Consider the following 13,195-nt stretch of genomic DNA (forward strand, 5'->3'; position numbering starts at 1 on the left):
TGAAATCATGGTTTCTCTATGGCCTAACTCCATATCTCTGCCTTTGGCCCATATCCCGGATGCATTTGTTTAACAAAAATGATCTATTTCAGATTTTAAATTAACTACTGATCCAGCATCCACTACTGTTTGTGGAAGACAGTTCCAAACCTTTCCCACCCTTTGTGTGTTGAAGTGCTTCCTAACATCTCTCCCGAATTGTCTGGCCCTAATTTGCAGACTATGCCCCTAGTTCTAGAATCCCCAACCAGTGGAAATGGTTTATCTTTATCTACCCTGTCTTTTCCTCTAGGTACCTTGAAGACTTTGATCAGATTACTCTTTAACTTGATAAATTCTAGAGAAACCGTAGCTAATTTGTATAATCTCCTTTCATAACGTAACCCCATGCAGTCCAGGTACCATTCTTGGAAACCTACATTGTACTCCCTCCAAGACCAATCTATCCTTCCTTAGGTCTGATACCCAGATCTGCTCACAGCACTCCAAGTGAGGTCTAACCAAGGTTGTGTATAACTGCAGTATAACATCTGAATTCTTGTAGTCCAGCCCTCTACGTATAAAGTCTAGCATTCCATTAGCCTTCTTCATTCATATTTCCTAATTGCCATTGATTAAAGTCAGTTTGAGTGGAAGCTAATAGGGCGCGGAGTGATGTGGGCTGTGGCAAGATTTATGGTAGAATCATATGAGCAGTCCAGTGAAGTCCTTCTTAATGCCGGGAGAATCTTACTCCAACCGTCTGTGCTTTTTGTAAGCGGCAAAGCAAGTATCTCAGAGATAGTAGTAACTGCCGATGCTGGACAATCTGAGACAACACAGTGTGGAGCTGGAGGAACACAGCAGGCCAGGCAGCATCAGAGGAGCAGGAAAGCTGACGTTTTGGGTCAGAACCCTTCTTCAGAAAAATTTCTGGTTACATGGGAAGGTGCGTTGGGAAAGGGGTTGGTGTTACAAAGAACAAAGAAATTACAGCACAGGAACAGGCCCTTCGGCCCTCCGAGCCTGCGCCGATCCAGATCCTCTATCTAAACCTGTCACCTATTTTCCAAGGATCTGTATCCCTCTGCTCCCTGCCCATTCACGTTTCTGTCTAGATACATCTTAAATGACACTATCGTGCCCGTCTCTACCACCTCTGCTGGCAACGCGTTCCAGACACCCACCACCTTCTGCGTAAAGAACTTTCCACGCATATCTCCCTTAAACTTTTCCCCTCTCACCTTGAAATCGTGACCCCTAATAATTGAATCCCCCACTCTGGGAAAAAGCTTCTTGCTATCCACCCTAGCCTAGTACTGGTGGTTGTGGAATGGACTAGTGTGTCCAGGAGGCAACAGTCCCTGTGAAATGCAGGCGGCGGGGGGGAGTGAGAGGAAGTTGTGTTTGGTGGTGGTGTTCTGCTGGAGTTGTTTGAAATGGCGGAGGATAATCCTTTCAATCCCTTTCCTTTAGCTTGTTATCATGTTCTCCCCTGCCTCCATCCCAGTTACTGTCCTTTCCAGTCTGGCAGGAGACACACCATTGTTCTGCCATTCTCACATTCCAATGAACTATCAACGTCTTTTCTCCACCAGCACCCTAGACACCCCCTCACCCCACCCCACCCCAAACTATCATATAAATACTACCCCCTCCACCCTTCACTTCAGTTCTGATGATGAGTTATCTAGACTCGAAACATTAGCTCGCTTTCTCTCCATGGATGCTGCCTGTCCTGCTGTGATCTCCAGCATTTTTTTGTGTCCAGTTAACACAGACTCTTCATCAGAATGACATATTGTTTCTTGGTGTCAGTTTAATGATGTGGAGGAGCTGGTGTTAGTCTGGGGTGAACAAGGTCAGAAATCACACAACACCAGGTTATAGTCCAGGTTATAGTTCAGAAAGTTTCTGAAAAAGGGTCTAGGCCGAAACTTCAGCCTTCCTGCTCCTCTGATGCTGCTTGGCCTGCTGTGTTCATCCAGCTCTACACCTTGTTATCTCAGATTCTCCAGCATCTGCAGTTCCTACTATCTCTGAAACAATTTTAACCCCACTGCGAAGCCTCTTCTAAGGATGCCTACCCTGAAGAAGTTACCCTCCGGAACAACCTCAGTGGATCTCTCTCCCACTGCAACTCTCTCGTAATCTCTTTGGCCTTGAAACTGCTCGACCACGTCCTGAAGCAAGCCAGGTACTACAGCCACATCACCTTTCTTAGTACCTGCCTATGGAACCAGATCATCCCCAATGGACTACAGTCCACATTCAGGCCTTCCCAATTTGGCGCCAACTGTGACAATGTCTACATTCAGAACATTGAGATCCTTCAGAAGCGTTTCTCCCTGCGACATTTCTGAAGAAGGGTCTAGGCCCGAAACATCAGCCTTCCCGCTCCTCTGATGCTGCTTGGCCTGCTGTGTTCATCCAGCTCTACACCTTGTTATCTCAGATTCTCCAGCATCTGCAGTTCCTACTATCTCTGAAACAAGGTTTTAGTCCAACAGGTTTATTTGAAAACACAAGTTTTTGGAGCCTTGCTCCTTCTTCAGGTGTCAGAGAGGTGTCAGACACAGAATTTATAAGCAAAAGATCAGAGGGTTATAGAACTGATGGGAATGAATTGAACAAACTTAAGATGGCTGTTAAATCTTTAATTAGTTAGAAAGGAGATGCAGATTTTGATTGATTAAAATGCAAATCCCAGAATTTGTTTCAAGTCACTGCCCCAAGATGACTAAAAGTTTTATCAGTGTACCAGAAGTGATATCTCAGATCAGACATTACATCTTAGGTATGAGGCCTTGTTTAGAATCTGGCTATATATTATCTTGGAGTCAGACTGTTTTTATTTCCAAAGTAGGAATTTATAAAATGCCACATTGTCTACAAATTGTGTGCTTTTTGAATAAAATAGAATGTATCTGCAATTTCAAATCTGCAAATGCAAATTCACCCCTAGATTTATGTGTGTGAGAGAAAGTGTGTGTGCGTGAGGGAGAGAGAGAGTGTGTGAATGTGAGGGAGAGAAAGAGCATGTGAGAGAGGGAAAGAGAAAGAGTGTGTGTGTGAGAGGGAGAGAGAAAGTGTGTGTGGATGTGTGGATGGGATGGGGGTGTTTAATATTATGCCACAAGGTGGCGATGACACTCCATGAAATGCTACAGTGGGACTCCTGTCACACAGAAAGCAGTCTGTTGAACCATAGGAGGCCTCACAATAGTTGGTCAGATTTGGGATGGTGATCAACACTGGGTTAAAACTGTGAACGCTCGCAACTCAACACCGTGGAGCCACCTCAGCTGTTGATGTTAACTTTGTTGTGATGTCGAGGTGCCGGTGTTGGACTGGGGTAGCTAATGTCAGAAGTCACATGGCACCAGGTTATAGTCCAACAGGTTGATTTGAAATCACAAGTTTTGAAGCTTGGACAGACTTCACCTAACGAAGGAGCAGCACTATGAAAGCTTGTGATTTTAAATAAACCTATCGGTTCACTTTGTCAGTTTTGTAATTTCCCCTGGGAATCAGAATGTTGAGTGTTCACTCGAGAGGCTTGACACATGACCCTACAGTGCAGTCCTGGGGGAGTTCTGTTCTGGGGGACAGAGCTGACACTTAAACCGAGGTCTTCTTCGGCCTATCAAAGGGGAAACAAAATACCCCACTGTATTAGAACAAGAACTCATGGATGAATTAACAAATGTGATATTGATGATAAACCCTTTCACACAGCGAGTGTTTTCTTTTTTCACTCGTGGGACATACTTGCCCCTGGCTGAGCCCAGCATTTATTGCCCATCCCTAATTGCCCCTTGAGAAGGTGGGGGTGAGCTGCCTTCTTGAACCGCTGCAGTCCATGTGCTGTAGGTAGACACGCAATGCCCTTAGGGAGGGAATTCCAGGATTTTGACCCATTGACGGTGAAGGAATGGTGATATATTTCCAAGTCAGTATGGTGAGTGGCTTGGAAGGGAACTTGCAGGGGGTGGTGTTCCCGTGTATCTGGTGCACTTGTCCTTCTAGACGGAAATGGTCGTGGGTTTGGAAGGTGCTGTCTGAGGATCTTTGGTGAATTTCTGCAGTGCATCTTGTAGATAGTACACACTGCTGCTACTGAGCGTCGGTGGTGGAGGGAGAGGATGCTTGTGGATGTGGTGTCATCCAGGCAAGTGGGGAGTATTCCATCACACTCCTGACTTGTGCCTTATAGATAGTAGACAGACTGTGCAGAGATGGGAGTTGAGTTACCTGCTGCAGGATTCCCAGCATTTGACCTGCTCTTGTGTTTATATTGTACTGATTGTAATGAGGTCAGCCAGGTGGACCTGATAGATTATGAGTTCTCTCATTGGGGCTGTTAATCTGGTCTGATCAGGGAACCCCGGCTGACAGATATAAACAGGAGTGTCAGAGTTTCTGTTCACTCTGAGAACTGGATCTGACGGAGCTGGATCAGTGTCAAGGACTCTCCTTGTGTAAATAAAGGGTGGCTTGGTGAAAGGATACCAGCCTCTGTGGAGTTTTTTTCATATTTGATTAGTCCACTTGCGTTTCTGGTCAGTGGTTGTTCCCAGCATTTTGACTGTGGGAGATGTTAACGCCATTGAATGTCAGTGAGCAGTGATTCGATTTTCTCTTGTTGGAGATGGTCATTTTCGACATTTATGTAGTTTGAATGTTACTGTTTAGGGTATAAGATACACTGCCTTAGATTGTGGAGGCTTCCAATAGGAAAATGAGGCTCTAAGCTGCAAATACAGAATGTGCAGGATTACGGGGAAAAGGCAGGAGGCTGGCATTGAGTGAGATGCTCACTCGGAAAGCCAGTGTAAACATGCTGGGCTGAATGGCCATCCTCTGTGGAGGTTTTGATAATATAAATGGAATGAATCTTACCTTTTTGGCCCAGTGTCAATTTAATTAAGTTTCATGGAAGATTCCTCTCCCTGAGGCTAAGTGAGTTCTCTCACTGTATCTTCCCAAATTTGCCTCATTGATGACTTTACCCACCCCTATGTTACCCCTCTTGTTGGATTCTAGCCCCAGTATACCACACGCCACTGCTGGAACAACTGCCAGGATACCCTGTGATTCACCTGCATCCCATCTTTAAAATCCTGTTGTGCACCCAGGTGAGCACTGTCGGCCTGAGGCTGTCCTGCACAGTCCCTGACACTTTTCCTGACAATGACAGACGGGGGAAGTCCTTGCCCCATTCTGTGTTCCTGCTGAGTGGGGTATTACTAATGTGGGGTGACTTCTCCCCTCAGGACCAGCAATGGAGGCCACGACACCAGGCGATGCCCAGACCATGGTGCCCCCCACTGTGTGTCAGTGCTGTAGGAGGAAGGTCAATGCCCTTTTCCTCTCTGTCAGGGTAAGGTACACCACCTTCTTTCTGGTACCTCTCACTGTCACAGCTCATTGGAGTAGCACACTGGAAACCAAACCCTCCTGTCTCCAGAGTCAGCACAAAAGTTAAAGATTGTTTTGAAATACCCAGATTCCCCAGTTTACTTGATTTTCACACCCAGGTTGTCAGAGCAGGTTTCTGTACTTGACTAATGTCATTATTTATTACAAGCAATTAGACTCCAGCTAAGGGTGAAACCATCAACATATAACGCTGCAACTTAAATCTCTAATCCCTTTATAAATCCACAGAACACGCATACACAGACACGTGCAGGAAGAATGGATATTACAGACAGAGGGAAGGATTGGGAAAGTAGTTCAGTGGTTCATATTTGCTGAGATTCTCGCACTGTCAGAACATTGTCTCTCATTCATCCTTCTCCAGATGCTTTCACCAGCTTGCAAGAGGCACAGGGTGGCTGATTCACTCATGAGAGGTTTCCAACTTATCAATAAAATGTCACAGCTTATAGCAACAGAGTGGTTGGCGGGCAGAACATTTTTGTTATTGTATAGGATGGGAAATGAGGTTATAGAGGATGGGAAAATAGGCTGGGAAGGTTAATGATGATATTCGACTGCTGCATGACCTTGAATGAGTCCTGTAAACATTCCTTTACAGGCTGAGGACGGCACTAGCAGTTTGTTTCTCTGTAGCTGGTTTTTTGTAGTAGCTGTTCGTTACACTGTAAGAGAGACAGAGAGTTTCATTCTGAGAATTAGACTTTACCTTGTACCGGGTTCTTGAATCGTGCCAGGAGTGAACCTAAGCTTCTAGACCAGGCGTCAATCGAGGGGTCCCTGATGGGCAGAAGGGCGTGAGATTTATTCTTTTTTCTTTCTTTTCCATTTTGTAATATTATTATCATTATTTTTACTTAATAAACATTCACATTTAAGCAAATTCCTTTTGCTGAGTCTTCTCTTAACTACATTTTAACCAAATCCAAAAAGAACCACTTGGACACACCCAGTGATCCGAGACAGTTTTTGATAACTGGTCACTAGGCCACAAACCAGTCAGTGACTTGTTGCTTGGAGACAATAAGGACTGCAGATGTTGGAAGTCAGAGTCTGTAGGTGTGACTTGGATGAGGAAGTGGAAGGGTGGGTTAGTAAGTTTGCCGATGACACGAAGGTTGGTTGAGTTGTGGACAGCGTGGAGGGCTGTTGTAGGTTGAAATGGGGCATTGACAGGATGCAGAGCTGGGCAAAGAAGTGGCAGATGGAATTCAATCCAGAAAAGTGTGAAGTGATTCGTTTTGGAAGGTCGAATTTGAATGCAGAATACAGGGTTAATGGCAAGAATCTCGGCAGTGTGGAGGAACAGAGGGATCTTGGGGTCCATGACCATAGATCCCTCAAAGTTGCAACCTAAGTTGATAGGGTTGTAAAGAAGGCGTATGGTGTGTTGGCTTTCATTGGCAGGGGAATTGAGTTTAAGAGCCATGAGGTTATGCTGCAGCTCTATAAAACTCTGGTTAGAACACACTTGGAATATTGTGTTCAGTTCTGGTATCTCATTATAGGAAGGATGTGGACACTTTAGAGGGGGTGCAGAGGAGATTTACCAGGATGCTGCCTGGACTGGAGGGCAGGTCTTATGAGGAAAGGTTGAGAGAGCTAGGGCTTTTCTCATTGGAGCGAAGAAGAATGAGAGGTGACTTGATAAAGGTGTACAAGATGATGAGAGGCATAGATAGAGTGGATAGTCAGAGACTTTTTCCCAGGATGGAAATGACTATTATGAGGGGCATAATTTTAAGGTGATTAAAGGAAGGTTTCTGGGAGATGTCAGAGGTAGGTTCTTCACACAGAGAGTGGTGGGCGTGTGGAATGCGCTACGGCAGTGGTAGTGGAGTCAGATACTTTAGGGACTTTTAAGTGACTCTTGGATAGGCACATGGAGGATAGTAAAATGTAGGGCATGCAGGGTAGATTGATCTTAGTAGGATAATAGGTTGGCACAACATTGTGGTCCGAAGGGCCTGTACTGTGCTGTATTGTTCTATGTTTTATATTCTATGTTCAATGTTAAAAGCACAGCAGGTCAGGCAGCATCGGGCCAAAACATTGACTTTCTTGCTCCTCAGATGGTGTCTGACCTGCTGTGCTATTCCAGCCTCACACCTTTAGACAGTGACTTGTTGCTGGCTGAATTTCCATTTGCACACAACCCTGGACTGGTATCAGAGGCTACCCTTGACCTTCAGTCCTGGGATCGCCTGACCAATAGCTGGACCCCCTTGAGTAGACTGAGGAACGCTGACTAAAATGACAGTCTTCCTTGTTTTGTGTCCGTGTTAAATGGGACAGCAGTACTATGAGCACAGAAGCTGAGGGGGAAGGTGCGGAAAGGGAAGGCATAGCAAAGCAAGGCAGGGATCGTGTGAGCAGCCAGGTCAGCTCAGATTGAGGGTGCACTCTTATCAGTGAGTGAACACGTTGGAGATGGAACCTGGTCCAGTCCATGAGTGTCCCTGAGTGTACAGTGTCCTTGCTACAGCACTACAGTGAGAGTTGCTGGAGCAGCTCATGATGCAGCATTGAAATGTAGAAACATCCTGTATGTGGACCAGAGGTGGACAATTACACTTCTCAGAGGCTGGCACATATTTGGATGCCAATCACCGTAGACATGGGGTGCGTGTGGCCAGTGATATTGTGCAGAAGGGTGACATGAGGAAGAAGACTTTTTTCACACAGCGAATAGTTAGGGTCTGAAATGCACTGCTTGGAAATGTGATGGAGGAAGGCTCAATTGGGGCATCCAAGAGGGGCATTGGGTGGGAATTTGGACAGAAATGGTGTGTGAGGGTTTGGGCTAAAAAGCACAAGATTGACACACCATAATGATGCTCATTTGTGGATCATGTACAGACACAATGGGCCAAACAGCCTCCTGCACTGTAACTATTCCGTGATTCTATGCCCATGGATTGTGCAGTGATTGTAACAAGGTCAGCCAGCTGGGAAAAGAAAAACAGAAGTTGCTGGAAAAGCTCGGCAGGTCTGGCAGCATCTGTGGAGAGAAATCAGAGTTAATGTGACCCTTCCTCAGAACTCTGTCTTAGAATATGAGTTCCCTGATTGGGGCTGTTAATCTGACCAAACAGGGAGCCCTGGCTGACATGTGAAAAGGGAGGTGTCACAGATACTGACTCTCAGGTAGCTGACTCCATGAGGCAGTACTAAAGGACTGTTTGTGTGTTCATAATGACAGGATATCGGTGTCTGTATGTTATTTCAGAGTGTGATCTGAAATGTTGGTGCTTGGTTAAAAACATGGAGGTCCTTTGCAGAAAATGGGGAGTTCCCAGGTGCTTGCTCTGGTTTCCCTGGACAGAAAATTCTCAGAGTCTCGTTCACTCACATTGTGCACTGGGATTGGAAGCTGCGTTTTAATGAGGGAAGATTGTAGTTAACCAGTTCTTTAACCAGCAACAATCCTTTGTAGGAGGTTAGACCCCACTTCCTTCATTCATTCACGGGATGAGGGCGTCACTGGCCAAGCAGCATTTATTATCCATCCCTAATCCCAGAGGACAGTTAAGAGTCAACCACATTGCTTTGGGTCTGGAGTCACATGTGGGCCAGACCAGGTAAGGATGGCAGTTTCCTTCTCTAAAAGACATTAGTGAACCCAACCATTTACAATGCATTCATGGTCATCATTAGATCCTTAATTCCAGATATTTTATTGAATTCAAATTCCACCACCTGCCATGGCAGGATTCAAACCCAGGTCCCCAGAATGTTGTCTGGGTCTCTGGATTAACCACTAGGCCATCACCTCCCCTTGAACTTGGAGAACGGTGAGCAGAGCTGGACATCACACCTGAGGAAGGACATATTGGCCTTGGAGAGAGTACAGCGTAGGTTTGTAAGAATGATATCTGGACTTCATGGGTTAAGATATGAAGAGACAGTATATAATCAAGCCTATTTTCTTTCTGTCCGGTGTCTGGTGAAACTCTCGCTTTGGTGTCCAGAATGTAGTTTAAAGATGCAGCAATATGTTCCTGCTGGTCCTCCTGGCCCTCCTGCCTCGTTTCAGAGCCCATGTCTAAAGTTTTTCAGAAGATTTGTAGCTCAGGTTGTGGATGAGGTTGTAAACTTGCTTGCCGAGCTGGTGTGTTTGCAGATGTTTCATCACCCTGCTAGGTAACATCGTCAATGCGCCTCCAGTGAAGCACTGGTGTTCTGTCCCTCTTGTTATTTTATTTATGCACCTTGGTTCGCTGGGATGGTTAGCATCAGTTCCGGTTCTGTTTTTCAGTGGCTTGCATATCGGGTCCAGTTCAATGTGTTTGTTGATGAAGCTCTGGTTGGAATGCCAGGCCTCCAGGAATTCCCGGGCATGTCACTGGTTGGCTTGTGCTATGATGGATGTAACAAGGTGTAGAGCTGGATGAACACAGCAGGCCAAGCAGCATCGGAGGAGCAGGAAAGCTGATGTTTCAGGTCTAGACCCTTCTTCAGACCTGTCTGTCTCCTCTCCACCTATCTTCTCCTTTATCCATCTTCTATCCACCTCCCCCTCTCTCCCTATTTATTTCAGAATCCCCTTCCCCTCCCCCATTTCTGAAGAAGGGTCTAGACCCGAAACGTCAGCTCTCCTGCTCCTCTGATGCTGCTTGGCCTGCTGTGTTCATCCAGTTCTACACCTTGTTATCTCAGGTTCTCCAGCATCTGCAGTTCCTGCTATCTCTATTATGGATGTGTTGTCCCAGTCAAATTTGTCTCCTTCTTGTCCATGTGTAGCGAGACAAGTGAGAATTGGTCGTGTCTCTTGGTGGCTAGTTGGTGTTCATGTATCCTTATTATCAGTTTTCTTCCAGTTTAGCCTCTGTAATGTTTTTCACAGTCTTGCATGGTATTTTGTATATTACGTTAGTTTTATTGGTTGTGGGTATAGGACCCTTTATGTTCGTCAGTAGCTATCGCAGGGTGGTTGTTGATTTGTGGGCTATCCTGAAACCTAGGGGTCTGAGTCCACATCATTCAGAACCCTCAAAGATTTCACCTGAGGTCAGATGTAGGTTAAATGCAGCAACAAGAAACAATATTAAAAACATTCATTAGATGAGAGAAAGAGAAAATGAGAATTGATATTTCTTCTCTCTGAGAGTAGTGAGTCTGTGGAATTCTTTATCGCAGAGGGCTGTTGAGACTATATCATTCAATATATTCAAGACTGAGATAGCCAGATTTTTAATCAGTAAGGGAATTGAGGATTATAGGGATATGCAAGAAAGTGGAGTTGTGGATTATCAGATCAGCCACAATCTCAGTGAATGGTAGAGCAAATCCAATGGACCGAATGGCCTATTTCTGCTCCTACATCTTATGATCTTATGGTAAATCATAGAATCATAGAATCCCTACAGTGTGGAAACAGGAAATGCTGTGGCCTGACCAACAACACTTACATCCTGTGAAAGAGCAAAGAAAAATTCTGTCACTTATCTGCCCAATCTGCCAACCTCTCTCTCCTCCTCATCTCTGTCATAAATGTGTGACCTTTGGCAGTATAGATTTGAAGAGCCGAAGGACCTCATCTGTACTGTCTGATTCTATAACCCCTTAAACTGACATGTGCCCACCACTTAATCATGTTGCTGGAGTCACACGTAGACCAGACTGGGAAAGGATGGCAGACCTACACCTTGAAAGGACATTAGTGAACCAACTGGGATTTTATGACAATCGATAATAGTTCCATGATCACCATCATTAGTCGGATTCCAGATTTATTAATTGTTCATTTAATGAGTTGGTGCAGGCACGATGGGCTGAATGGCCTCCTTCCACGCCAGTAACAACTCTGTGATCCTGTATCTGCCTGCAGTTGAGATGTAGCATCATCACTGTCTTGGCAACATTGATAGATTATGAAGTTTTCAATCAACAAATTAATTTTAAACAGCAATTAAAAAACAGTGAGACTTGAACAGGCCTTTGGAGATAACCACAACCTGTCATTTACAACAACTTGTTATTTTCACTGTCCACCCGATAAGCAACTGCGAGAAATGTAACTTTACAAAATAAGAGCTCATGGTATTGGGAATGACATATTCTCATGGATAGAGGATCAGTTAATGAACAGGAAAAAGAGACGGCTGGATTTTCACTATAATGGGATCTTGGCATTTTTACGCATGGGCATTTCGCAAAGCTAACACTCCTGAGAAATCAGCAACTGTCCATGTCCCTGTGTGAGTTAGTGACCAGTGTCTAAAGCACAAAGTGCTGAGATGAGACTTAGCAGGAGCAGGTCTGAACTTTATCAATTTGTTTGGATAGCTAGAGAACCCTCTTACAGTCTAATGATGTTGATTGTTGGGAAAAACCAATCTGGTTCACTCACGTCCTTGAGGGAAGGAAACTGCCATCCTCACCTAGTCTGGCTTACATGTTACTCCAAACCCACAGCAATGTGGTTGATTCTTGACTGCCCTCTGGGCAATTAGGGATGGGCAATAAATGCTGCCTGGCCAGAGATGCCCTCATGAGGGGAATGGATAAAAAAATGGTATCAACTGCTTAAAAACCCCTGGAACTGTCTCCAATGAAGAGAAGGTTGAGAGATGTGATCAAGATTTTCAGACCACATAGAATACAGGGAGAACTAGCCATTTGGAAACAAAATTGGCCTGAAGGTAAGAGACAGAGGGTAGTGGTGGAGGGCTGCTTTTCGGACTGAAGCCTTGTGTAACCTGTATGCCTCTGTCCAAGTCTTTTTGATCTGTACATCCTTGCTTACTATGATCTGCCAGTACCACTTGCAAACAAAGCTTTTCACTGTAATTCAGTACACGTAACAATCAATCAATCAGCGTCTATTGAGGTTTTCAAATGGGAATGGGATCATTATCTGAACAGGAAGAATCTGCAGGAATCACTCATGGGGAGAGATAGCACAGACACAATGGGCAGAATAGCCAAATAGGATTGAACACTGACCCCAACGGAGGATCAACTTCCGAGTCAATGTCACGGAATGATTGACAGACCAGCCGGATCTGATGTCAATAGAGGGGCGGTTCCCATTATGATCGACGGACCGAATCGGTTGAGATGTCAGGGGCTGGCGGTCCCGCGATGATTGACAGGCTGGGGCGGAGGTGACGCCAGTAGTTGGGCGTGCGTCCGGGTGATTGACAGTCCGGGTCGGATGTGACGCAACGGTTGCTAGGCCCGATCATGTGATGGTGTAAATAGGGAGGCCGCGGCCTGCGTTCCTCTGGTTCCCACCATGGGCTGTTGTTATAGCAGTGAGGGCGACAGCAGTGAACAGGTGAGGACCACCCTTCAATATAATCCCCACACCCGCCTTCTCCTTAAAATACCCGGCAATAACACCTGGAAACTCATTGACTCCCTTCAGGGGTTTGGAGTCACCTTTGATGTGGTGGAGCCTGACCCCTCCTTTTGGACTGAGGGGTGTGGTGGTGTGTGAGGTTAATCCCACCCACCCCCATTATCCTGGATTGGAGGGGGTTGGTGTGTGGGAATAACCCCCACCCCCATTATCCTGGATTGGAGGGGTTGGTGTGTGGGAATAACCCCCACCCCCACTATCCTGGATTGGAGGGGTTGGTGTGTGGGAATAACCCCCACCCCCATTATCCTGGATTGGAGGGGTTGGTGTGTGGGGTTAAAACCGCCCCCCCCCCCAATTCATCCTGGATTGGAGGGGTTGGTGTGTGGGGTTAAAACACCCCCCCAATTCATCCTGGATTGGAGGGGTTGCTGTGTGGGGTTTAAACCTCCCCCACCCCCCCCACCC

The 13,195-nt window shown here is 45.8% G+C and overlaps 1 protein-coding gene across 1 annotated transcript in view; it reads left to right on the top strand.

The window, feature by feature from the left end:
* Window positions 1–12,554: 12,554 nt before the first annotated feature.
* Window positions 12,555–13,195, top strand: part of lamtor1 (late endosomal/lysosomal adaptor, MAPK and MTOR activator 1) — a 20,932-nt gene continuing 20,291 nt past the window's right edge. The window contains exon 1 of the mRNA XM_048598514.1: window positions 12,555–12,703. Within this exon, the coding sequence (XP_048454471.1) occupies window positions 12,662–12,703 (42 nt within the window). The 5' untranslated portion in view covers window positions 12,555–12,661. The remainder of the gene's footprint in view (window positions 12,704–13,195) is intronic.

This window comes from Rhincodon typus, chromosome 6 (assembly GCF_021869965.1).
Source record: "Rhincodon typus isolate 14 chromosome 6, sRhiTyp1.1, whole genome shotgun sequence".
Taxonomy (NCBI): Eukaryota; Metazoa; Chordata; class Chondrichthyes; order Orectolobiformes; family Rhincodontidae; genus Rhincodon; species Rhincodon typus.